At 34.8% G+C, this 25,674-nt stretch overlaps 3 protein-coding genes and 3 non-coding genes across 7 annotated transcripts; 1 reads left to right on the plus strand and 5 right to left on the minus strand.

Annotated features, from left to right (window-relative positions):
* The first annotated feature begins 9,126 nt into the window (after window positions 1-9,126).
* On the plus strand, window positions 9,127-10,839 carry LOC123257950 (primosomal protein N'-like). Of its 2 annotated transcripts, none has more exons than XM_044717893.1 (2): window positions 9,127-10,523; window positions 10,594-10,839. In XM_044717893.1, the coding sequence occupies exons 1-2, from the start codon at window positions 9,305-9,307 to the stop codon at window positions 10,674-10,676; spliced, it is 1,302 nt and encodes a 433-aa protein (XP_044573828.1). In that variant the 5' UTR covers window positions 9,127-9,304; the 3' UTR covers window positions 10,677-10,839. The 2 variants fall into 2 exon arrangements, with proteins under 2 accessions (XP_044573828.1, XP_044573829.1); XM_044717894.1 differs by having other exon boundaries at window positions 9,127-9,341; window positions 9,416-10,839.
* A 3,451-nt stretch (window positions 10,840-14,290) lies between these two features.
* Window positions 14,291-14,363, minus strand: Trnav-uac. The gene has a single exon. It is a non-coding gene; the product is annotated as a tRNA-Val (tRNA).
* Window positions 14,364-18,208: 3,845 nt separating this feature from the next.
* Window positions 18,209-19,152, minus strand: LOC123257952 (succinate--CoA ligase [ADP-forming] subunit alpha-like). The gene has a single exon (XM_044717896.1). It carries the CDS (start codon window positions 19,150-19,152, stop codon window positions 18,277-18,279), a length of 876 nt encoding a protein of 291 aa, XP_044573831.1. The 3' UTR covers window positions 18,209-18,276.
* A 3-nt stretch (window positions 19,153-19,155) lies between these two features.
* On the minus strand, window positions 19,156-20,805 carry LOC123257951 (succinate--CoA ligase [ADP-forming] subunit beta). The gene has a single exon (XM_044717895.1). The coding sequence runs from the start codon at window positions 20,305-20,307 to the stop codon at window positions 19,156-19,158; it is 1,152 nt and encodes a 383-aa protein (XP_044573830.1). The 5' UTR covers window positions 20,308-20,805.
* On the minus strand, window positions 20,745-20,818 carry Trnap-ugg. The gene has a single exon. It is a non-coding gene; the product is annotated as a tRNA-Pro (tRNA).
* A 933-nt stretch (window positions 20,819-21,751) lies between these two features.
* Window positions 21,752-21,823, minus strand: Trnae-uuc. The gene has a single exon. It is a non-coding gene; the product is annotated as a tRNA-Glu (tRNA).
* Window positions 21,824-25,674: the final 3,851 nt, after the last annotated feature.

Here is a 25,674-nt window from a genome sequence, read left to right on the forward strand (position 1 = left end):
GTTTTTAACATAGTTGATAAACAAAATGATCTGATATTGCCCGGAGCATTTAAGGAAAATTTAAACAGAAATAAAATAAAACTCCTTTGGCAGCATAATCCTGACGAACCTATAGGTAGCATCATAGATATTTATGAAAATGATGTTGGCCTGTATATAACCGCACATTTACTTTTGGGTATTCAGAAAGCAGAAGAAGTGTATTTGATGCTCAAAACTGGGGCAATTAACGGACTTTCCATCGGCTATATACCTATAGAGTATGATGTTGATCATAAAAGCGGAGCTAGAGTGTTAAAACAAGTGGAATTATGGGAAGTCAGTTTGGTCACTTTTCCTGCAAACTTAGCTGCTCAGGTAATCAATGTGAAAAATCAGAACAATGAACAGGAAGTGTTAGCAAGAGCGATAGAAAAAGCAAATGCTGTACTTGCAGACATGTACATTTCTGCTTAAAGTGTATTAGGCGGGCAAAGACTTTACCATAATTTGACACCTGCGTTAGTATTTGTTTAACATTTATACTAATATATATAACTCTATTACTATTAAAATTTTCTGTAAATTAAAGTTAAAAAATAAGGTAATTTTATGCTAAATATTAATAATAAGGTTAATTATGAAATTAATATTAAACGAAAGGAAAAAAAATACAGCTGGTCTACTGTATTTGCTTGGTTATATCTAAAAACGATTGGACGAATATTGCCCAAGAGATGGAATAGATGGGCAGAAAATATTTTGTACTACGATAAAACTACTGCAAACAATGAAGTTCAAACTGATGCTTTTAAGACAATAGATGGAAGTGTTCAAGTTGACTTAAAACCTGAAGTAGCAGTAAGAGAGAGCCAAAGTGGAGTAATAAGTAAGGATGGAGAGGTTCAAACTAATAAAGTAACATTTCACGATATAGCAATGCAGACCGAATACGTCGAAACAACGGATAAAAATAGTGATCAAGCACAGCAGGTTGAAGACTTACAATCAAAAAATGGCTTATTGGAAGTGAAAATTGAAGAATTGCGATCTATAATCATAAGGCTTAAAGCGGACTTACAATCAAAAAATAGCTCGTTAAAAAAGGAAAATAGAGAATTGCAATCTATAATCATAAGACTTAAAAAGAATTATAGAGAATTGGTAGAAGTTACAGATAAACAAGAGAAAGGGTTTTTAGTAAAGTTGAAGGCAAAATCTGAGATGATAGGGTGCCAGGGAAGAGAATTAACTGAACTCAGAGCAGAATTTACCAATAAAATAAACGAGCTTTTTGAAAGGGTGGAAGAAGTCAGGAAAGAAAAATCGAAGAAAAAAAAAGAAGAGTTACAAGAGCAAGTTGAACATCTGAATGCAAAATTAGAAAGAGCAAGAAATGTTGCAATATTTTCTATTGGAGAGCGTACAAAAACACTTGATGAAAATCTGACATTAAAAAATCAACAAATTGAAAGTTCACCAGCTAAAGATGAACAACAAAATGGGAAGTTAACAGAGAAAGATACACAAGGGCAAACAAAAACTAAAGCGCCAGATACAGTGAGTACAGTATCTACTGCAAAATCAACTACTGGTTCTATGAAGTCAAAAATTCCAAAGGGTTTATCTAAGCTTCGTGGGAATGAGAATTGCGATAAATTTTTATCTGATAAAAATAAAGAGTTGAAAAAAAGTTTTTCTGAATTTGAAAAGAAACACTTTTGCCATAACGTGCTTAATGAAACTATAAAGTCTCTATCAAATCAAGATGATGGCAAATTTGAAAGCAGTAAGCTGCTTGAATTATTAGAAAGTAATTTGAAACAATCCGCAAGGGAGATCATAGAAGCTAAGGTTAAAGAAGTTGTCAACGAACATTGTAACATTGGAAAAAATATGGGTAAAGAACTACGAGATGACACGTTAAAAGCCAAGTTGTCACCTTCTGTTAGAAAATGCGTAAAAAAATTAGAATTTAACAAACAAGAAGGGGTAAATAAGATTGTAGACTCTATCTTGCACAGCTTTAATAGCAAGAATAATAATAATAACGACTCAGGAGAATTGCTTAAAGAAATTGTTACAGGAAAATTAACAGAGGCTAAAATGAAATGTTTTTCAAATAAGATTCAAGAGTTACAACTGGCATTAAGCATAAGAGATAAATTTTTATCTCCAGATCAGGGAATGTGTAATCAAACTCAAGGAGGAGTAAACGAATATCAATTAACAGAAAAAGCTAAAAAAGAACATATACCTAATTCCTCTATGAGTTCCCCTAATATTGCAAGCATACATTCATTGAACGTATCCGTTCAGCGGAGTGGCAGAATAAGGTAGACAAGGTGATCTAAAAAGATAATCATAGAGCAAAAGTGAAATAATATGGTAAACCTTTTAGAACTTTGCAAAAATTTACAGCAAAAAATAGAAAGGTTAGAAGCAAAAATAGAAAGATTGGAAAAAGAGAATGAAAGTTTAAAAGCAGAAAATAAGGCTTTAAAGATAGAAAATGCTGAGTTAAGAGAAAGACTCGGTTTAAGCTCAAAAAATTCATCAATACCAAGTTCCAAAGAGTTGTATAAAATAAAAAAGAATAAGCCGAAAAGCGAAAGGAATATTGGCGGTCAGGTTGGTCATAAAGGAAGTTTTCGCGCCAACATGGATGCAGATAAAGTAGTAAAGATAGAGTTGCCTAATACTTGCGAATGCGGAGGAGAAATTGCAATATGTGAAAAACCATATATTCATCAGAAAGTTGATCTTCCAGAAATCAAGCCTTATGTAGTGGAATATCAGTTAGAACATGGCCGTTGTCGGAGATGCGGAAAGAGAAGAAGTAGCAAGTTACCGGAAGGTGTTACGCCAGATACATTTGGTCCAAGGGTTAAGTCAATAATTGCAGCGTTCAGCGGATTCTACAAAAATTCAAAACGCGAAATAGCGAGTGTCGTAAATGATATCTTCAATTTGAACATAAGCGTCGGTAGCATATCAAATAGTGAACATAGAGTTGCTTCAAAATGCAAAAAAATGTATGAGCAGATCGAACAAGAGATAAGTAGGAGTAAAGTTCTACATATTGATGAAACGAGCCATTATAACAAAGGTAAACTCGCTTGGTGTTGGATGTTTGCAAGCAATACGGCAAGTTTTGTAAAATTTACAGAGTCAAGAGGAATGAAAGTTTTACAAAATAGTAAATTCTGCAATCGCAATAGCTTGGTAATAACTGACAGGTATGCAGCATACAATTATTTTGCCGATAAAAACAGGCAAATCTGTTGGGCACATTTATCAAGAGATTTTGAAAGATTAGCACATAGTTGGAATATTGAAGTTAAAGTTCTGGGTTGTTACTTGAGAAACGTGGCCACTGAATTATTTGCACTAAAAAAAGCTTTACTAAAAAGTGAGATAGATGTTTTGAGGTTTGTCAGACGTGCCAGAAAATTAAGAAAACGTACAAAGTATTACTTGAAGGAGATATCTCGTTTACCTGAAGCAATTGGAGCCTCTCGAGTTGCAAAAAATGTTCTGAGATCTGAAAGAATGATGTGGAAATTTTTAGATGACCCAGAAAATATTCCGCTGACAAATAACCACGCTGAACGGCAAATTCGGCATTATGTCGTTTATCGCAAAAACTCATATTTTACACAATCAAAGCGGGGAAATACATTCCTTGAGCGGATAATTTCATTATACTTAACTTGGAAACAAAGGGGTCTCAATCCTTTCCAAAATCTCCTATCTATTGTTTCTTAAACCACTCTCCTGAACGGATACCATTGAACAGTCAGAAAGCAGTTAGAATAGGCTCTTAGCATAAAGCACCAGCTCCTCTTTTGTTAAAGTGTAGGAGCTATCTTCCCAATGTTGTTTTAGCAATTCCAAGTTTCTACCTAAACTTTTTCCTGGCTGGTGACCTATACTTATTAAATCATCGCCAGATAAAGGAAATTTTGGAATATTGAATGTGTTAGCAAATGAAATGTATTCATCAACATTTTCTCCAGACTCAACACCACAAATTTTCACTAAATCACAATATAATTCTCTACCAAATAAAGATATGTATTTTTTTTGCTCTTTTTCTGAGAGTTCTGTTTTGATATCGTTGGATAATAAAAATAACAGCTTTTTCTTTTGCTTGTTTGAAAGACGTAGAAACTTACTTACATATTCTCCAAGACTTAGCCTGTCATTTTTGGTGGTCCTAAGGAGTAACGCTAATTTTACTAGTGCATCAGTGCCGAAAAGAAGTGACGAAGACAGAATTTCGCATTTTACTTCTTTTGGGATAATCTTTTGCAAAACATCAGATTCTTGCATGCTCTTAAGTGTTGGAAAAGGATCATTGCACTCCAGCAATTTAAGTACATTATGTTTTTGTAGAAAGCTCAGTAAACCTTGAAACCCATGATCATCGTTCTTAAAGCTCCTTTTCCTAGTTTCACGTTTTCCTTTTTTACTTATAAATGAGAGAAAAACATCAAAGCGATCTTTTGATACATCTATGCCAAGAAAGTTGTTGATCATATATAACCCCATACGTTACCATTAAAAATGAAAAGTAAGGCTAACCTTGTTAATACAGAATTAGAACCATTTAGGTCTTTCTAAGACGCCGTCCAGCCTATACTTTTGAGAGGGAGCTCTTATCTGCAAAACAGATTTTATATCTAAGGTTTATATCAGAGTTCCTCCCTTCTCCAACTAATGCTTAAGCTTAAAACATTAGATGCTTTTTTCAAGATACAAGGTTTATAGTTAGAATTGGTTGATAGTGTTATATTGACTACTTCATTTTGTAACCAGATCGGCTTTATTGAGTAGTGGATTACAGATGGGCAGGCAAAAAAATCCGTGTAGTAAGTTCAAAATCAATGTCGGAGAATTTTATAGAAGTGTCAAGTTGAAGTTGATGTGGAAGGAAAGAGACTATAAATTCTGCTATGTTGATTGCTTAACACTCTGAATCAAGGTTGCAAGTTTACTATCCTATCAGGCATCTTTATTAGGTTAAAAGAAAGTTTATGTAAACACCTGAACTTACTACAAAAACTCAAAAATTGCAAAATAATAAAAATATTATATTAAAATCAGCTTGACTCATATTATATATTGTACATAATATATCAAGCTAGGAGGAAAATATGGTTATTGCTGAAGCTATCAACGGGCAAAGTAAACAAGCGAGCAAAAAGCTAGAAGAGAAATTAAGTCCTGGACAAGAGTGGTCAGAAACAGACAAACTATTGGATGAAGAGTACGAGTTAATTAAAAAATATTTATGGGTTCCATCTGAATTAAATGGAGGTAGATCTCTAGTTGATGGTCAATGTTCATTTGAGGAGCTGGTGTGTATATGGCTTGCTCATACAACAAATTTGAACGAGAATCAAAAAAAGTTAAATAAAGAATTACTAAAAACTCTTAAGGGTATAGGTTCTTATCTTCATGAGTACGATACTAAAAAACTTGAAAATTTTTTAAAAAATAACAAGGACGATCAAGATTTAAAAGTTGTTCTTAACCTTAAAAGGGGAGAGTCAGGATTAACGTTATTGCATGCTGCTTCAAGACTCAATGATGATCAGAGCGGTCCTACTTTAGTCAATTTACTTCTACAAGCAGGGGCTGATCCTAATATAGAAAGCAATGAAGGGAAAACACCTTTACATTATGCTGCTGATAGTAACTATAGGTATCTCACTATAAATCTACTCTTGGAGGGAAAAGCTGATCCTAACATACGGGACAATAAACGAAAAACCCCATTACAAACTGCTATTGATAATAATAACTGCCACATTTTAGAATGCTTCTTAACTGACAATCAGAAAAAGTTGAGTAAAGAGCTGTATGATATACTTTTAGGTATACTCTCGCCTGAATATTATAAAAAACCTCATGTTATAGGTGAAGTTTTTAATCGTCAGGCTATTGAAAATTTAGGCAAGTTTCTGGATAAACATAAGAATAGTCAGGATCTCAAAATGATTTTCATTGTTCAGGATAGAGTAGGTATGTCAAAAGTACTTAGTTATGCTAGAGCTACTTGCAAAGAAGCAGTGGATTTACTTCTAAAGGCAGGAGCAACTGATCCTAAAAAAGATGCAAATATGTGCAATAAGAAGAAAAAGTGTTTGCTTCCACCTAGGACTTTATGGAGTATCCCAAACCAACAGATAGTGCTAGGTGGATTTTTAAATGACATATCTCAAGTTGAAAGTATGGATCAACTGGAAAAAGTTGTAGATAGAGCTATAGATTTCGGAGTAATGTTAAATTTCGCTAAAAAATCTTCTCAAGGTGAAAAGTACAACTTTACAGATTATGTAATAAAAGAAATTAGTAGATTAGAAAAGAATCCTAAAGTTGCAAGTGATATAGTATGTAAGTTGGTATCGTGGGGAGCAGCGTGCTATACTAAAAACAGTATAGATGTAATTGGCGAACTGGAATTAGAATTTAAAGATCACAAAGCTAATATGATAAAAGCTCATGAAAAGTATGTTAATTGTACTCAGAAATTCCTGAAAATCGCAAAAAATGCGACCAACGGCAAGTTAAATCGTGCAAAAATGGATAACGCTACTTTTTACTTAGAATATTCAGAGGACAGTACAATAGATGTTGCACAAATTACAGATGGAACAAGGGATTTAGGGCTAACCCATGGAGATGTAAAGTGTGGAAGAAATATAGTAAAGATCGGTAATAGTGAAGTAGAGATTATCACAAAAGATGGTGTAAGGAATTACACAGATCTTACAGAAGGTGGTGATATAGTATTAACTTTCTATACCATTCAGGGGGAACTAGAGGTCAGGTTATATCCTGATACACAAAATAAAGATCTAATAAGAGTAGAGGTGAACGATCAAGATTTACTGGAGGAATTAAAAAATTGTAACGAAAAAATAGGTAAGAATTGCTTACTAGGGGGGTTACCAGTTGATCAAGCCATAGAACGAGGTTTCTTTACTAGATCAGGAAAACTTTGTCAATATTCCGAAACAGTTAGTTCAGCTGCTCAAACTGTAAATGAAAAGCAACAACTATTACAGGATTTACGCTATATTGAGTCTAATATTGTAAAAAAGGAGAAGAATTTTGACATAAAAACTCACCTGGTAGAAATCTTTAAAACTTTATCTAGATTCTGTGAAGAAAAAGGGGATATTTCTAAAGGGGCTTGCATTTGATCTATATAGTTAGATTCTTCTTCCTGTATAGTATTTTTTGCGTTATCCTCACCAACCGTTCCTTTCTCCCCAGACTTGGCTTCACTCTCTACCACAACTTCTTCGTCTACTTGCTCATCATCAATTGTAAATTCAGTACCTATCTGATTGCTATCTTCCTCCAATTCATTAGATAATTTTTCAGATAGCTGGTCACCACTCAAATATGGTTCCTTTGAATATTTAGCATAATTATGGGGATCGGTTCTGTTTTCTGAATAAAACCCACTTTCAAAGTCTGAGTAGGAGCTTTGATTGAGCACAAAAAATAAGTTTTCATAATTAACCAGCATATCACTATCAGGGCTAACAAAATTTAAATATTCATCGCCTTCCCATTCTGGGTGGTGTCTATACTCTGCTATGTAGTATTTACTAGAGTCGAGAGGTATCTTGTCACCTTCTTCCCCATCAAGTTGTAAAACTACTGCTGAATGCCCATTACCTAAATCATTACCTTTTACCACTTTGAATATTTTAATCTCATCCTTTTCTACAAGTTCTTTTAACTCCTCGTTCTTTTCATTTAACTCTTCCTCCCTTTGTCTTTCTGCTTCTCTTTCTCTTGCCAATCTTTCTGCTTCTTCATCAGCTTTCTTCTGCAGTTGTGAGAATACATTTTGTAATATATCTTGTGTGGTTAAGCTATTTGTGTTGCTTAAAAAATTATCTAACACATTTGATGCAATTGGTGACAATTCACCGTGATCATCAAATACTTTTTCCTTTGCTTTATTATAGTGATTTGGGTTATAGATTGCATACAGAGGATAAAAACCATAATCTGCAATTGACGCTCCGTCAGGTGATAGTTCCATTGAGAATCCATAGTAATTAAGTGGAAGATTGGAGGTTAAATATTTACCGTTATCATCCCTAACGTGTAGCTCACTTCTACCATTGTGCTCACTATATTTGTTGTAGTAGATATAAAAATTCTCATGGTTAAGATTGAAGTGATCATCTAGATTATCGAATTGAATTGTACTGCCAAGCTTCTCCCGCAAAAGATTTTTGCTTTCATCTGTAAGCTTTATATGTGCAGAAAAGTAGTATCGATCTATAGGTTCGCCTTTTTCTATTTCAAAGTTCAAAGTAATCTTGTCGTTGACCATTGGTAGCCTCCACAAATTCTATAAATCATTTTATTTATCAATCATACGGTCTGTAATATGAAAAATGTGTTAAACGTTAAGATTTTCTCTGTACCGATTCATCTATATTGCCAGGCTTAATAAAGTTACAAGCTCTTTAAAACAATGTTAAACTCAATCACTATGGCAAAAACAGTTGACGTATTACTATCACTTCCAATTGATCAGTTATTTTCATATGCAATTGAGGAAAATACTGAGATTTTACTTGGAGATTACGTAGTGGTGCCATTTGGCAAAAAACGCTTAATCGGAATAGTTTGGAAATACAGTGATAAAAGTAACCGAGAATTAAAATTTATTGAGCAAAAAATCGATTTACCAAATATTAGACCAAAATTGATTGCATTTGCAGAGTGGGTTGCACAATACAATTTAATACCTATTGGTATGCTTGCCAAAGTGATAATGGGAGGAGTGTTAAAAGTAAATCACATAGATAAATTGGTTTGTGTTGAACAAAAGCAGGAAACAAGTGAAATAAGTTGCCAATTAAGCCCTGAACAGCAGATAGCTAGTGATAAAATAATAAGCAATTTGAACGAGTATTCAGTGACTTTGCTTGACGGTGAGACAGGATCTGGAAAAACCGAAGTTTATCTCTCTGTGATTGCACAATTGATTAAGAATTACACTGCCGTTCCAAATGCTGCTCAGACTTTACCATCCCAGTGCCCAGAGACACAACTGTACGAACATTGTAATTTGGGTCTACCAAGAGGGTGTTATCCGAGTAGCCTGACACTGGGATCCAGTTTTTCATATAACCTCATTACAAATGTTTATTTTAACTTAAAACCAATACCTAATTTACAATCAAAATTCCTGGATTCCAGTGTCAAGCACTGGAATGACACCTTTATACTCAAGGCAAAACCCACTGTAACATTTAGCATACCGTCTTTGCCACGTACTAGTATGACACCAGAATATGTTGAAATGACATCAGGAGAAGGTAATACACAAATTTTAATCCTCCTACCTGAAATTGTTTTAACTTCACAATTGGTAAATCGTGTTCGCGGTCAGATATCAAAAAACTTAGTTGAATGGCACTCAGGGCTCACTCCAAAAACTCGCCGGAATAATTGGCTCAATATAGCAAATGGAAATGCGCAGATAATTATTGGTGCACGGTCAGCGCTTTTTTTGCCTTATAAAAACCTAAAATTGATTATCGTTGATGAAGAGCACGACTCATCTTTTAAACAAGAACAGGGAATTATATATAATGCTCGAGATATGGCGATAATCTTAGCCAAATTTGAAAATATTCCGATTATTTTATCATCAGCTACTCCACTGCTTGAAACGATTCATCATGTTAAAAACGGGAATTACAATCATGTAAAGCTAACTAAGCGATTTGGTGGTGCAGAATTGCCACTCATTAAAGTAGTAGATATGAGGAACAACAAGCAATGGATCTCCTCTGAGCTTTTTGAAAGCATCAAACAAACCATAGAGAAAAAACAGCAGGTTATGCTTTTTCTAAACCGCAGAGGGTATGCACAACTGGCAATTTGTAAAAAGTGTGGATATAAAATTTCCTGCTTAAATTGTGCTGTTTGGCTTACATATCACAAGAAAAAAAATGCTCTTTTGTGCCACCACTGCTCTTATCAATTGAAACTTCCAGAAAAATGCTCTAATTGCCAAAGTGAACAGCCATTGTCCCTCTACGGCATAGGAATTGAAAGGTTACTTGAAGAAATGGTGAAATTAATACCAAACGCAAAAACTGCGATGATAAGCAGCGATCAGAAGTCGGTTAGTAACATCATTGATTTAGTGTTAAAGGAAGAGGTGAACATTATAATCGGCACACAGATAATTGCTAAGGGGCACAATTTTCCCAAATTAACTTTGGTTGGAGTAATAAATGCAGATTTGAGCCTCGAAAATTCTGATTTAAGAGCAGCGGAAAAGACGTATCAATTATTGCACCAAGTTGCAGGCAGATCAGGAAGGTTTAATGAAAAAGGAATGGTAATAGTGCAAACTAATAATCCTGAAAGTTCAATAATAAAAGCATTGCTGCATCAAAAAAGAGACTCATTTTATGAAATCGAACTTAAGTCAAGACGTGAAGCCAAAATGCCACCATTTAGCAGATTAATAGCGCTTATCATTTGTGGTAAGAATCGGATTGCAACACAAAAAGCAGCGAATGAAATAGTAAAATCTCTTCTTTGTCATCCAAGTAGCTCAACTACTTGTATCCAGGAAAAAAATGTCAGTGCAGACAAAAAGGAATTTGAAATTCTTGGCCCATCACCAGCAGCAATAAATTTTTTAAATAATAAGTATCGGTATAGGGTATTATTAAAAATACACAATAAACACAGTTTATCTATACAAAAAAAGCTGAAATATTGGATTAAAAATTGTAACTTGAATTCGAGTATTGCAGTGATAATAGATGTTGATCCTGTGAGTTTTTTTTAACGAGTTCCGTTAAGCCTTCTTGCCAATTACTACAACATTCTCACTGGGAAAAAAATAGTCAGGTACAACCATATTTTTTGGTGCAGGACCCCCAATCACTCGGCCTGATGTGTCATAATATGAACCGTGGCAAGGACAGAACCAACCATTACCATCTCTTGTAGCGTGGTCAACCGGTACACACCCAAGATGTGTACATATTCCGATCATGATTAACCATTCGTCTTTTCCTTCGTATACTCTCTGCTCATCTAATTGAGGATCCCTCAAGCTCTTCACATTCACAGCTCTTGCAGCCTCAATTTCTTGCTTTGTGCGTCTACGAATGAATACTGGTTTACCTTGCCACTTTACTTTTACTCCGTGTCCTTCCTGAATTCCAGACAAATTCACTTCCACTGTGGAAGTTGCTAGAACTTCAGCAGAAGGATTCATAGATTTAACCAGTGGCCAAAGCCCACTTACAGCTCCTATACCTGCCATAGCGCATGTAGTTAATGTTATAAAATCTCTCCTACTCTTATTTTTAGTAAGATCTTTAACGGGAGGTGTTTTTTTATCCTCTTTGTTTGCCAGTGGTTTTTTATTTTTAGTCAATTTTTTGTCCATTGATCTTTACTCAGCCATAAGTATATATTTTAAATTAAATACTGCGTATTAATCAACAAAAACTTGCGCTTTTTGTTTAATCTGTACTACAGTTGAGAAGAGATAGAGTTTTCAACTTCAGAAATACTATCTTCAGTGGAATCAGGATCTTCAATTTTCGCTACTGACACCACTTTTTCTCTACTCTCTGTTTTAAACAGAGTGACTCCTTGAGTGCTACGTCCTGCAATTCTGATATCATTTACTGAAATACGAATTAACTTTCCTTTATCTGTAATAAGCATTATATTATCACCCTGCTCAACTGGAAAACTAGCAACAACATTACCGTTTCTGCTAGTAGTAAGAATATTGGTGATACCAACACCACCCCTGTTAGTTATTCTATACTCATACGCAGAAGTTCTTTTACCAAAGCCATTTTCGGTAATAGTTAATATAAACTCCTCATTCACTGCAAGTTTTAAGAATAATTCGTTATCTATTCCTAAATCATTCAAAGTCTTTTCCAATTTAGAATCAATGGAGTTATTAATTGCAGTTCCCAGTCTTTTTGCAAGTGGAACTTTTAAGTAAAGTTCTTTTGTTTCTGTTGCTACACCTATCCCATTTAATATGGTCATGGATATCACGCTGTCATTCTTTGCAAGTTTGATACCTCTTACGCCATCTGAATTGCGACTCTTAAATTGACGCACATCACTTACAACAAATCTGATACTTTTGCCGAATCTTGTTGAAAGAAAAACATGATCAATTTCATTGCATACTTTAACCGATATTAATTTGTCTCCTTCATCGAGCTTTATTGCTATTTTTCCATTGCTTGGAATATAGTGAAAGTCCGCTAAAGAGTTACGCCTTATGTTTCCATAGGCAGTAGTAAAAACTATGTTTTGATTTTCGTCATTTTCACTTGGTAACGGCATGATATTAGTTATAGTTTCACCTTCAGCAAGAGGGAATATATTAACAAGCGCTCTTCCACGTGCAGTTGGCTCTGCAAGAGGTAACTTATAAACTTTTAATCTATAAACTCGACCAATGTTAGAGAAGAACAAAACGCTAGTGTGAGTATTTGTCACAAATAATTCTGTAATTACGTCTTCTTCTTTTAATCCCTGTCCTAGCTTTCCTTTTCCACCACGACGCTGAGTTCTGTAGTGAGAAAGCTTCACACGCTTGATATAACCATTCATAGTTACGGTTATCACCATATCCTCTTGTGGAATTAGATCTTCAGCTTCAATGTCCGTATCTGATTCCTCTATTGAAGTTTTTCGCGGCACAGCAAATCTGTTCTTTATTTCTTGTAGATTGTTTTTTATTTCTTTCATCAACTTCTCTCCTGAGCCAAGAAAAGCGATATATTCTTTTATCAGGTTGATCATTGAACTTAGCTCAGCTTCTAATTTGTCTTTTTCAAGGCCTGTTAAACGCTGCAGTTTCATATCAAGGATAGCCTTAATTTGTAGCTCAGTTAATCTATACACTCCATCTTTCAAAAAGCTTGCGCTATCTGAAATCAACTCGATAATAGTGTTGATTTCATTCGAAGTTTTCCATTCTTTATTTAAAAGTTCTCTACTTGCTTCCGCAGGATCTTTTGCACCGCGGATGATTTTTATCACTTCATCTATGCTGAGGACCGCAATGTAGAGCCCTATATATATATGAGCTTTTTCTCTCGTTTTTCTTAGACGAAATTCTGTTCTCCTGATTAATACTTCTTTTCTAAAATCAATAAAGGCCTCTATGATTTCTTTTAATGACATCAAAGCAGGCCTGTTGTTATTGAGCACTAAAGTGTTAACACTAAAACTACTTCTTAGTGGAGTTAGCCCCAATATTTGATTAAGTATAAAACTTGCCTCAGCATTTCTTCTGAGGTCAATTACTACTCTAATACCAGACTTATCGGACTCATCCCTAATTTCTGTTATACCATCAATTCTTTTTTCTTTTACAAGCTCACCTATCTTCTCAATTAATTTTACTTTATTTACTTGGTAAGGTATTTCATCAATCACTATTGCTTGCCTATCTTGTGGCAGATCTTCTATGTGAGTCTTGCCTTGCACAACAATTGATCCACGACCTGTGGCAAACGCTGATCTTATTCCAGACCTGCCAAGAATTGTTCCCCCAGTTGGGAAATCCGGCCCTGGCATCACTTCAAGTAACTCATCCAAAGTCACTTCAGGATTATCTACATATAACATACAAGCATCTATTATTTCTCCAAGATTATGAGAAGGAATATTGGTTGCCATACCAACTGCAACACCACTTGCACCGTTTACCAATAGATTCGGAAACTCTGCAGGCAACACAACAGGCTCTGTTTCATTTCCATCGTAGTTTGGCCTAAAATCAACTGTATCTTCATCAATATCATTCAGTAAAAAGTGCGACACTTTTTGAAGTCTTGCTTCTGTGTATCGCATTGAAGCTGGTGGATCTCCATCTATCGAACCAAAGTTACCTTGCCCATCAATAAGTGGTAAAAGAAGAGAAAAATCTTGGGCCATCCTAACCAAGGAATCATAAATAGCTGCATCACCATGTGGGTGATATTTCCCCATTACATCCCCAACTATACGAGCCGCTTTTTTATATGGCTTACCGGCATCGAATCCAGCTCTCGACATTGCATATAATATACGCCTATGAACAGGTTTAAATCCATCCCGCACGTCAGGTATAGCCCTGCTTATGATAACGCTCATTGCGTAGGAAAGATAAGAATCTTCCAGCTCTTTTACTATTGAGATTGGTACTATATTATCCTGCATTTTCTATACTTTAATTGAAGTAATTAATAATACTAACATTCAGTTAAGCAAATGGGCAATGACAGACTTGAACTGCCGACCTCCTCGGTGTAAACGAGATGCTCTACCAGCTGAGCTAATTGCCCCTTTAGATCTAATTCTATAGCTCAATATTATTATTGTAAACAAAAATAGCAATAAATTGTATCCGTTCAGCAGAGTGGCAAAATAGGTAGACAAGGTGATCTAAAAAGATAATCATAGAGTAAATGTGAGGTAAGTCCTTACAATAAATGGTGTCATCCAAGTAGCCGACACTGGGATCCAGAAAAAAGAATGGTGTCATTCCAGTGCTTGACACTGGAATCCAGCTTTTTCATAATCATTAAAACGTTGTATTTTAACATAAAACAGCTATTTTTATGCTCGCCAACTTAATAAAATTCCTGGATCCCAGTGTCAAGCACTGGGATGACACCCTCCTGATGGGCCAAAATCACAATGTTCGTACAGTTATGCATTTGTTGTGCAAATTACCTTTGCAAACAAATGTTCGTACAGCTGTGTGTCACACACTTTGCTTCAATATTTGCACATTAGCCACTCCCTTGAACAGATACGATAAATTAGATTTAGGTAAGCTATAAGCTTTTATGAAATCTTTGGGTGCGTGCTGTGGAGTTTTATAAATTTTAGTCTTGCTGTCACTTTGTATAAAGGTATTTTTTCACTCACATCTTTCGAAGTTGTAGCCATGTTTAACAACTTTAAGTAGAATATTGTAGCATTTTGAAAATCTGAAAGTTTATCTAGAATAACAGCTAAATTATAAGTATAAAAAATATTGTTTTCATCGAGGGAAATAGCAGTTATCATATACTCTTTACCTTTTACATAATCCTCCTTTTTCATATAGATCAGACCTAAATTTGCTAATAAAGGAGCATAATTTTTATGTATATCATACAATTTTAACATTTCACTCAACGCCAGATCAGGATCATATTGTGAGATTATCGTCAGAAAATTTTTTAATATGTAAGGGTTACTAGGGTGTTCTTTTAACAGTCTTGTGTAAATCTCTACAGCTTTTTTGTATTCTTTATTAGCGTAATAAATATTTCCCAATCCAATTAAAGCATTTTTATGATAAGGAAACTTTGCAATGATCTGATTAAGGAGAGAAATAGCTGTTTCATTATCTCCTGATTCAAAGGAATCTTTTGCTTTTTTTAAAGTAGAGTATATGTCAAAACTCTTGCCAGAATTCTGTGCAATTTTGATGTTAAATTTATCACTTTTTCTCTCAATAACATCAAGATCTTTATATTTTTTATCAGCTTTTATATGCTTGACAACACTATCAAAGGCCTTCTGTATCTCCAAATTTTCACTAGCATAGGTAACAGAAGACCTCCATAAAATCACAACGCAAATTAACATGCAGATAAACATAGGTCCTAGTGTTGTGGCATTGGCTGCAGCGTGTAACCAGTAAACCTTATTTCTTTGAGCTATATGCAACACATTACAAATTCATAAATGCTAAATTACCTATCTCATACAATAATAAAGATATTATTAATTAGCGGGACGAACATGCTGTGTAGCCTTTCAGAATGCATTTATCTTTTGTCTTCCATATTTCGCTTTATTTCCACAAAAATGCTTCGATTTATCTTAACATTTTGTCAACTACCTTTGTAGATTTAAAAGGGCATTTTTACATATTCCATATGGCTGCCAATTGCACCCCTCACATGCGTACTCGAATTTCTCTAAAGACATTTTCTCTCTAATCTTTTTTACTGCCTCATTCCAAGTTAAAGTCTCGCCAATTTTTACTCCTAAAATTTCCATATGCCTTCTATCTAGCTCTAAAACTTTAGCTTGTGTGGTGCATTTACCTTGTTTAGTCTGATTTGGACAAGCACTACAGATACTATCAAGGTTACCAACTACTTCGATTTGAGTACTAACCACTTCACTTGCTATCTTCCTATAATTTTCTACAAAACCCTGAGAATACCCATATCCCCGAAACGCGAGGGTGCACATGAAATGATGAGGGCGAAACTTTATCATTTTTTCAAATATTGCAAAGCCGCTACAAGTAGAAAAATTTTTACCAAACCAGGAAGGATAAATGGTAAAACACCCACCATTATTGCTTGTTCCAGACCCAAGTAAACAGCAAGCCAACTAACACCACAAATAAAGATTACAACTGTACCAGCCAGACAACTTAAAGAATTACATACAAATGATTTATACTTAGAGTTCAGTAATTCATTTACTTTGCTCATTACCATAACAGCAGCTAAACAGCCAATTAAATATCCACCTGTTGGTCCAAGGAGAGCGTGATAACCACCAGAAAAATTTGCAAGAACAGGCAATCCTGCTGCACCAAGTGATAGATATGTAAGCACAGAATAGAATGCTGTTCTGCGGTTAAATTTAAGCCCAATAAGCATTACTCCTAAAGTTTGCAATGTGATAGGCACAGGCTGCAATGGTATACTTATTTGAGCCATCAAGAATAAAAGTAAAACGCAAGACAATATTTCAGCCAGTGTTGATCTGCTGCTAGATTGTGTTATAAACATACCTTCCCAATAAAAATAACTTATTAAATGTAATATATGTGTATGAGAGGTTTTGCAATTTAAATTTTGCTTATATTGTGCTACAATGAATTATTTATGCACTATTAAATTAAAAATGATGAGTAAACAAGATCTATTATCGTTGATGAAAGCAAGACACAGCGGACGTTCATACGATCCTACAAGAGCAATATCTCAGGAAGACATGGATATTTTAATGGAAGCTGTAAGGCTGACTCCCTCATGTTTTGGTGATGAACCCTGGAGATACGTAATATGCAACAAACAGAACAATCAAAGCGCATGGGAAAAGCTGCTAAATTGCCTTGATGAATCTAATCAAAAATGGGCAAAAGATGCACAAGTGTTAATCATATCTTTAAGTGCTAAAAACTTCCGTAAACAAGGTAAAGGAGAAAATCTTTGGGCTAGTCATGATACTGGTGCAGCAAATTATGGACTTATGTTACAAGCTGCAGTTATGAACTTAATGGCCCATCAAATGGGTGGATTTGATAGAGATAAAATAGTGAAAGAGTTCAATATACCCAATGACTTTAACGTAATGTCAGTGATAGCGGTTGGTTACGAAGAAGAGGGTGCTGAAACAAGTAAGAAGAAAAGAAGACCAATAGAAGAAATATTTTTTTATGATGAGTGGCCAAAATTCTGAAAATTTTATCAAAATGCACGGAACTGGTAACAACTTCGTTATCATAGACTCATGTTCAGCAAATGATTTAAATTGGAACTATAAAAAAATTGCTAACCAAAACGGTTGCGATCAAGTCATAGTGATAACAAACTCCAGTTTAGCCGATTGCTTTATGCATATCTATAATGCTGATGGTAGCAAAGCTGAAATGTGCGGAAATGCAGCACGTTGCGTTGGATATTTGCTAATGTCAGAAAAAGGTACTGAGCATATCACTATTGAGCTGGTAAACAAACGCATTTTAGAGTGTTTTAAAGTGGGTGATAAATCCATAAAGGTTAACATGGGTAAACCTTTGCTAAAATGGCATAAAATTCCCTTGTCTACTGAGTGTGACACTCTTCACTTACCTATAGAGCTTGAAATGCTAAAAGATCCTGTTGCAGTAAATATTGGTAATCCTCACATAGTTTTTTTTGTTGATAGTGTAAATGAAATACCATTGCAAAGTTTAGGACCAAAGCTAGAAAATCACGCATTATTTCCTCAGAAAATTAATATTAGTATTGCACAAGTTGAAAAGTCTGGAGAAATAGCTTTAAGAGTTTGGGAAAGAGGTACAGGCATTACTGCATCATGCGGTAGTGCAGCCTGTGCAGCACTTGTTACATCCACACTACGTGGATATCTGACTGTCCAACAGACTTCAGTAAATTTACCAGGAGGGAAGTTATTAATCGAATGGGCAAATAACGTATTCATGACCGGTGATATAGGGTTTTTGTGACCCTAATTCTAGTGATGCATTACTTCCAATACCTTCTTACCAATTACTGCAGGGGTTTCAGCAATTGCAATCCCGGCACTCCGCATAACTTCTAGTTTTGCACCAGCACTTCCACCGCTGGAAGAAATGATTGCTCCAGCGTGTCCCATACGTCTTCCTGGAGGTGCCGTTTGGCCTGCTACAAAACCAACGATTGGCTTTTTAGTTTTTTCTGCTTTCACAAAATGTGATACATCTTCTTCTTCGTTTCCACCTATTTCACCAATAACTACAATACCATGAGTATCGTTATCTTTTAAAAAGAGCTCCATACAGTCGACAAATGTCATACCATGAATTGGATCCCCCCCAATTCCGATACACGTGGATTGACCAAGACCAACAGCGGTTGTTTGTGCTACTGCCTCGTAAGTTAAAGTTCCGGAGCGAGACATAATTCCTATGTGTCCACGCTTATGGATATGGCCAGGCATAATTCCTATTTTGCATTCTTCAGGTGTAATAATTCCCGGGCAGTTGGGACCAATCAATCGACTTTTTGAGCCGATAAGCGCACGCTTAACTTTCACCATATCAAGTATAGGAATGCCCTCTGTAATACAAATTATCAATTCTATTTTTGCATCTATTGCTTCAAGTATTGCAGCAGCAGCAAATTTAGCAGGTACATATATAACTGTAGCATTTGCACCGGTTTTTTCTTTGGCTTCTGCTACAGTATTAAAAACCGGTAAATTAAGGTGAGTGCTACCACCCTTTCCAGGAGTTACACCTCCCACCATTTTCGTTCCGTAATCAATTGCTTGCTCTGAATGAAATGTGCCTTGTGCACCAGTAAAACCCTGGCATATTAATCTTGTATCTTTGTTTACTAAAACGGACATGCTTTATTTTACCTCTTTTACTATCTTTTGTGCAGCATCACCCAGTTCATCTGCAGCAATAATATTTAATCCTGACTCTTCTAAGATTTTTTTTCCTTCTTCAAAATTAGTACCTGATAATCTAACCACTAGAGGAACTTTAATGCTCATTTCTTTTGCAGCCGCAACAATTCCACTTGCGATAATATCGCAACGCATTATACCACCAAATATGTTAACCAGAATTCCTTTTACGTTGCTATCAGACAATATGATTTTAAATGCTTCAGTTACAGTTTCTTTACTCGCTCCACCACCAACATCCAAAAAGTTAGCAGGCTCTGCTCCGTAGTATTTTATTATATCCATTGTTGCCATAGCAAGACCTGCACCATTTACCATGCAACCAATACTGCCATCCATTTTGATGTAACTGAGCCCATACTTTGAAGCCTCTATCTCTTCTTTCACTTCTTCATCATAATCACGAAGTTCCATAATTTCTGGGTGACGATATAAAGCATTATCATCGAAATTAATTTTCGCATCGAGCGCAATAAAATCTCCAGAACTTGTTTCAACCAGTGGATTAATTTCAATTTGGCTCGCATCAGTTGCAATAAACGCATCATATATATTTTTTGCAACATTTGTTATTTTTTCTATTTGTTCTGGACTCAAATGAAAACTGCTGCTTAACTTGCTGCTATCAAAACTTGTAGCAGAATCAATATCAAATTTCACAATTTTTGCGGGAGAATTTTTCGCCACTTCTTCAATGTCCATTCCACCTTCTGAGGAAAATATGAATATTGGCCTACTGAGCTTCGGGTCGATTACCAGGCTTAAATAATACTCTTTCTTAATGCTTGAGCCTTCTTCAACGTACACTTTTCTTACTTGCTGCCCGCTTGGCCCTGTTTGATGAGTAACTAAAGTCATACCAATCATGTCCTTTACAAACTGTTGAGCTTCTTCAGCTGACTTTGCTAGCTTTACGCCACCGGCTTTACCCCTACCACCTGCATGAATTTGAGCTTTAACTACAAACACGTCAGATTTTAATTGACTTACTTGAGTCTTTACTTCTTCCGCAGATGTAGCAACAAAACCTTTTGGCACTGAGACATTAAATTTATGTAAAACTTCTTTCGCTTGATATTCGTGAATATTCATAAAATAACCAATGATAAACTATTAACTTGAGTACAAACTACCAACCATAACGCTGCCTTCTGCACTCTTGTTGGTACCTCTTTTTTTTAGCTTCAGCTTTCTTTTTAGCTCTTTTTTCTGATTTTTTTTCATGATATTGTTTTTTCATTTTCAACCCTCTTCCTTCCTTTTGAATTGTTTTTTTCAATACTGGAAGAGCTCTGTCTACATCACCATAATGGACTGATACTTCTATCAAACTCTATACCTCCTTCGGTAATCATTTCAAAATCTATTTATAAATTAGAAAATTAACATTGTCAATTATTTTATAAACTTGAGCATTAAAATATAATATGCCACAATTTACATGGTAAATGATGTCATTCCAGTGTCAGCTACTTGCTTACTGATGGAGATTGCTCTTATATTGCAGCGTTTTTACAATCGTACTAACATCGGGGCGGAGAGATTTGAACTCCCGACCCTTTGGTCCCAAACCAAATGCGCTACCAGGCTGCGCTACGCCCCGACTTCTTTACTCAGAGTATCAATAACTCAGGCAAAATGCAAGATTCATTTGTTTACTTTAGAAAAAATATAATATGAGATTTAATATTATCTTAGAATATGTTTTTTATTAGCTCCTCTTTAACAACAGACTGCTTCGTAGAAAGTCTACAGGGTTTTTGTGCGCGCAACACTGAACCAGATTTCTTTATGACCCAAACCTTAGTCATATTTAAAAATCTAGCTACACCAATTGGTGAAAGTGAGTGCAGCAAGTACAGCAGTATCGACCCTTAAAATTCTTTTTCCTAGACTCAATTTTTGACAAAACTTATCGGCAAGATCAAGTTCATAAGATGAAAAACCACCTTCAGGGCCAACAATAATAGCAACATTTTTTTTGCCTTTCAGCACTTTGTCAGCTTTACCTGTTTCATCACACAAAACAAAATTTTTACTCTGGGAATCAGGTAACTCACAAAAGTTAATAGGAGGCAAAATCTCTGGTATACTTATCCTACCTGATTGTTCCGCTGCTTCGATTGCTTGTAATTTTGCTCTACTTAGGTTAATATTTTTTACCACTGTACGTTCCGTTGAAATAAATTGAATGCAGATTACTCCCATTTCAGTTGCCTGTCTTACTATGTTGTTCAAAGCAGCACTTTTTACCATGGCACAATACAGGTATAAATTTTCCTCATATTGCTGTTGTTTAGTGCATTCTTTGGGTGTAACTTCTGTCAATTTACGCGATATATTAACTACTTCTCCTAACCATTCTCCATCTTTTCCATTAAAAAGAGAGAGATTATCATACTTCTTAAGCCGCATTACATTGCAAATATAGTGACTTTGTTGTGGATTAAGTGCTAAACTCACGCCTTGTGATAAAGCTTCTTCAACATAGAGCCTAATTTTTCCCATTCAAAACTTTAATTATATTCTACTTGAGTGACTCTTACGGGATTTGAACCCGTGTTACCACCGTGAAAGGGTGGTGTCCTAACCACTAGACGAAAGAGTCAACTTGAATCTAACTAGGTTATATCGATTACATATATAAAGTCAATTCAATTATTTTGAATCACATAGTTAGAGGGATATATCAGTAATCTTATATCGACAGCCTCCTATTACTCCATGCTCAATACTCACTGAACCTATCTCAGATTTAGGAGCTAATTCTAATTGTTGTTCAACTTTTGTATCGGAATCATAGCCAGAATCGTAGCCAGAATCTCTACGCTCATATTTCTGCCTTATTTCTTCTACACTAAAGCCAGCCTTGGTCTTAATTTTTTGATCATTAGTCTGTTGCTGACTTATCGACTTATTAGCACTTAGCTCATTTAGCTTCACTTGCCAATCATTCACTTTATCTTGCACTAACCCATGGCAAGTTCCAGAATTAGCTTTTATGTCTTTTGCTTTTCTTTCTGCTCTTTTCTTGGACAAATCTACCCTAGCATAAATAGGTTCTGACGACTGTTCTGGCTCTTTCTGTTTTAGGCTAGTAGGCTTTTTTTGTTCTGAAAGATCATCTATAGTGCAATAAATAGGTTCTTCTGATATACTCAAATAACCACTATCTTCCAATGATAAATTTTCAGTGGATTTTTTATGTGAATCATATATTTCAGCATAAATAGATTCTTCTGATACACTCAAATAACCATTCTCCCCTAATGAGTTACTAACCTTAGCATCATACACCTCAGCGTAAATGGGCTCTTTTGAAGGCAAAGCATCATAGCTAGTATTCTTTGACTTATACTCAAAAGTTCTAGGAGGTTTTTGTTGTATAGCTTCAATATTCAAATCATCTGTAGAATAATACTCTGCGCCTTTTCCTAGTAAAAAGGAAACTGTGGGGTGAAGAATTATCTCTGCTGGTAAGTTTTTCTCACTATCCAATTTTAGATTTTTTGATTCTGCTAAACTCTCAATAACACGAATTATAACATTCTTTCCATTCTCATCTATTGAGTGGATATCAGCTCCACGATTAATCAGCAATTCCATTATTTTGTGATCTGTAGCATGTCCTAAAGCCTGATTTAAAGCTTGATTATTATTTATATCAAATGATCCTGTATTCTTGAGAGACATAGTCTTTGAAAAGAATTTTCTAAAACTATTTAATGCATCATAGAGAATTAGAGTCAGTTTAACACCTTTTATGTCATTGTTTTTGACAGATTTAATTAAAAAATTATCTATTATGCCCATGATTATACCCCCTATATAAAAGCTCACTACCATGGTACAATTTTAAACTATGATGATTTATTTTCTACTAATAGCAGCTCTCTATAACCACTTAACAAGTGGTGGCATTGACATCATAATTGCATCTGGATTGCCGTCAGTCATTAAACCAAACCTTGTGCCACGATCGTATAACAGATTGAATTCTACATATCTGCCACGTTTTATTAATTGATTTTCTCGTTGTTCTTTTGTCCAAGATTTTTGTATATGTTTACGTATGATGTGCAAATAAATTTCCAAAAAGGCTTCACCTACTGCTTTTGTGAACTCAAAATCATTTTCCCAATTACCAGAACTCAGATTATCATAGAAAATACCACCAATGCCACGTGGCTCTTTTCTGTGTTGTAAGAAAAAATAATTGTCACATTGCTCTTTAAATTTTGGATAATATCCGGTGTCAAATCTATCACATATCATTTTGATTGATTCATGAATATACTTGCAATCTTCTTCATTTCTATATATTGGCGTAAAATCCATTCCTCCACCAAACCATTGTTTTGAAGTATATATCAGCCTTGTGTTCATATGCGCTGCAGGGATAAGGGGCGATTGCATATGAGACACTAAAGATATACCGCTTGCCCAGAACTCTCCGTTACTTTCACTTGCACCAGGAATTTCATTGATGGCTGAATCTGCAAATTTTCCGTGTACTTTTGAAACGTTTACTCCAACTTTTTCAAAAACATTACCAAAAATAATTGTAGATTCACCACCTCCACCACCTGGGCGATCCCACTTTCTCTTTTCGATCTTTGGCTCTGCGGATGATTGTTTTTCAATTAATAAGAAAGATTCTATGATCTTATCTCTTAGTGCACAGAACCATTTAAATGCTTGTGTTTTTTGTTTTTCCATAATATCCTCTTGCTAGCTTATTAACATTGTTATATCTGATATTTAAGGAACTTAATTAGATTTGGATGATAATTATCTATCAAAGACGTTAATAAATCTATAATAATTAAATCAATATAATAGAACATTTTCGTATGTACAACAATGCCAAGTAACAATAATGAATAAAAGATACATAGATAACAAAAAAGAGAACAGGGTTGACTTCATACTAAGAAATTATGGAATGTCAATTGTTGTGATGGCAGTTATTATGCTCTTACCTCCAGTAGCAATATCGATACTCTACTTTTTTGATATATATAGTCAGCATATTAATATAGAGATTAATTTATTAGTTAGCATTCTAACAACTCTCTTTATGATGTATAATGTAAAACGCTACAGATACCTACTTAACACTATAGAATTTCAAAATGCAATATTTGCAAATGCACTAAATCATAATACAGAATTTTGCCTTATTTTACATAAAGATGAGGGTGTTATTTATGCTGATGCAAGGTTCTACGAAAGGTTTAAAGATCATATAATAGATGATGACATTACGTTAGGCAAGATTCTTGAAATAGGAGATGTTTCAGAAGCAGACAAAAAAGTACTCTATCATGCACTAAAAAATAACTCTTCTGTACAGGTATGCATTTCCTTAAACAAGAAGAATAGAGTATCTAACTTTCTTTTGCTCTTTGAGTCAATACCAGATAATCCCCAAATTGCTATAAATAGTAATAAGATTTTAAATTTATCATTAGTGCCAATAGCAAGGCCAGATGGGTATTTTGTATTAAAAGCAACACAGATAAACAAGGAGCAGATATATGAAGAGTTAATAGAAAAACACAGCATAGGAACTTACATTGCAAATGCCAAAGGGGTGATTTTATCTGTAAATAAAAGATTTTTAGACATATTTGAACTAAAAAAACTGGAAAAAGGTAGCTCAATCAGTGATTTTATATCTCAATCTAAATATAACAATACAACAACCGATAATGAAATTTTGTTTTTTACTATAAGTGGTATTCCATTCAAGGCTTATATGAGCACTGCTATATTTTGTGATAAATACAACCATAGCTATATATATGGCTTTATAACACCAACCGAATCAAATATTGTTGATTATCAATTACACCCTTGTTTTGCAAATTCATCAATTGCTATTGCACAATGTGACATAAACGGCAACTTTGTAAAGAAAAATACGGCACTAATAAAGCTTGCAGGGTCAGATAATAATTCAATCTTTACGTTGATATTGGATAGTTATCATGTGAAAATACGTGAATATTTTTCGAGTAATAGAATAAATAATGCGTCTTTTGATGTACAGCTCAACGGCGGTAATAACATAAAAATATATTTCAATAAGTTTCTTCATAATAAAATGATCTTCATACTTTGTTATTTTATTGACAATACTGAACACAAAAACCTAGAGATAAAGCTTGAGCATTATCAAAAGATGCAAGCTATAGGGCAGTTAGCAGGTGGTATTGCGCATGATTTCAACAATATATTGACTGGGATAATAGGATTTTGCGATTTGCTTTTACTCCAGCATTCAGCTGGTGATCCATCTTTTGGAGATATAATACAGATACAGCAAAATGCAAAGCGTGGATCAAATTTAGTAAGACAATTGCTTGCTTTCTCAAGAAGACAGACCTTGCAGCCAAAAATTATTGATGTAAATAATACTATAGCTAATCTTTATGAAATGATAAAAAGATTAAT

Source organism: Drosophila ananassae, assembly GCF_017639315.1.
Source record: "Drosophila ananassae strain 14024-0371.13 chromosome 4 unlocalized genomic scaffold, ASM1763931v2 tig00000077, whole genome shotgun sequence".
NCBI classification, from domain to species: Eukaryota; Metazoa; Arthropoda; class Insecta; order Diptera; family Drosophilidae; genus Drosophila; species Drosophila ananassae.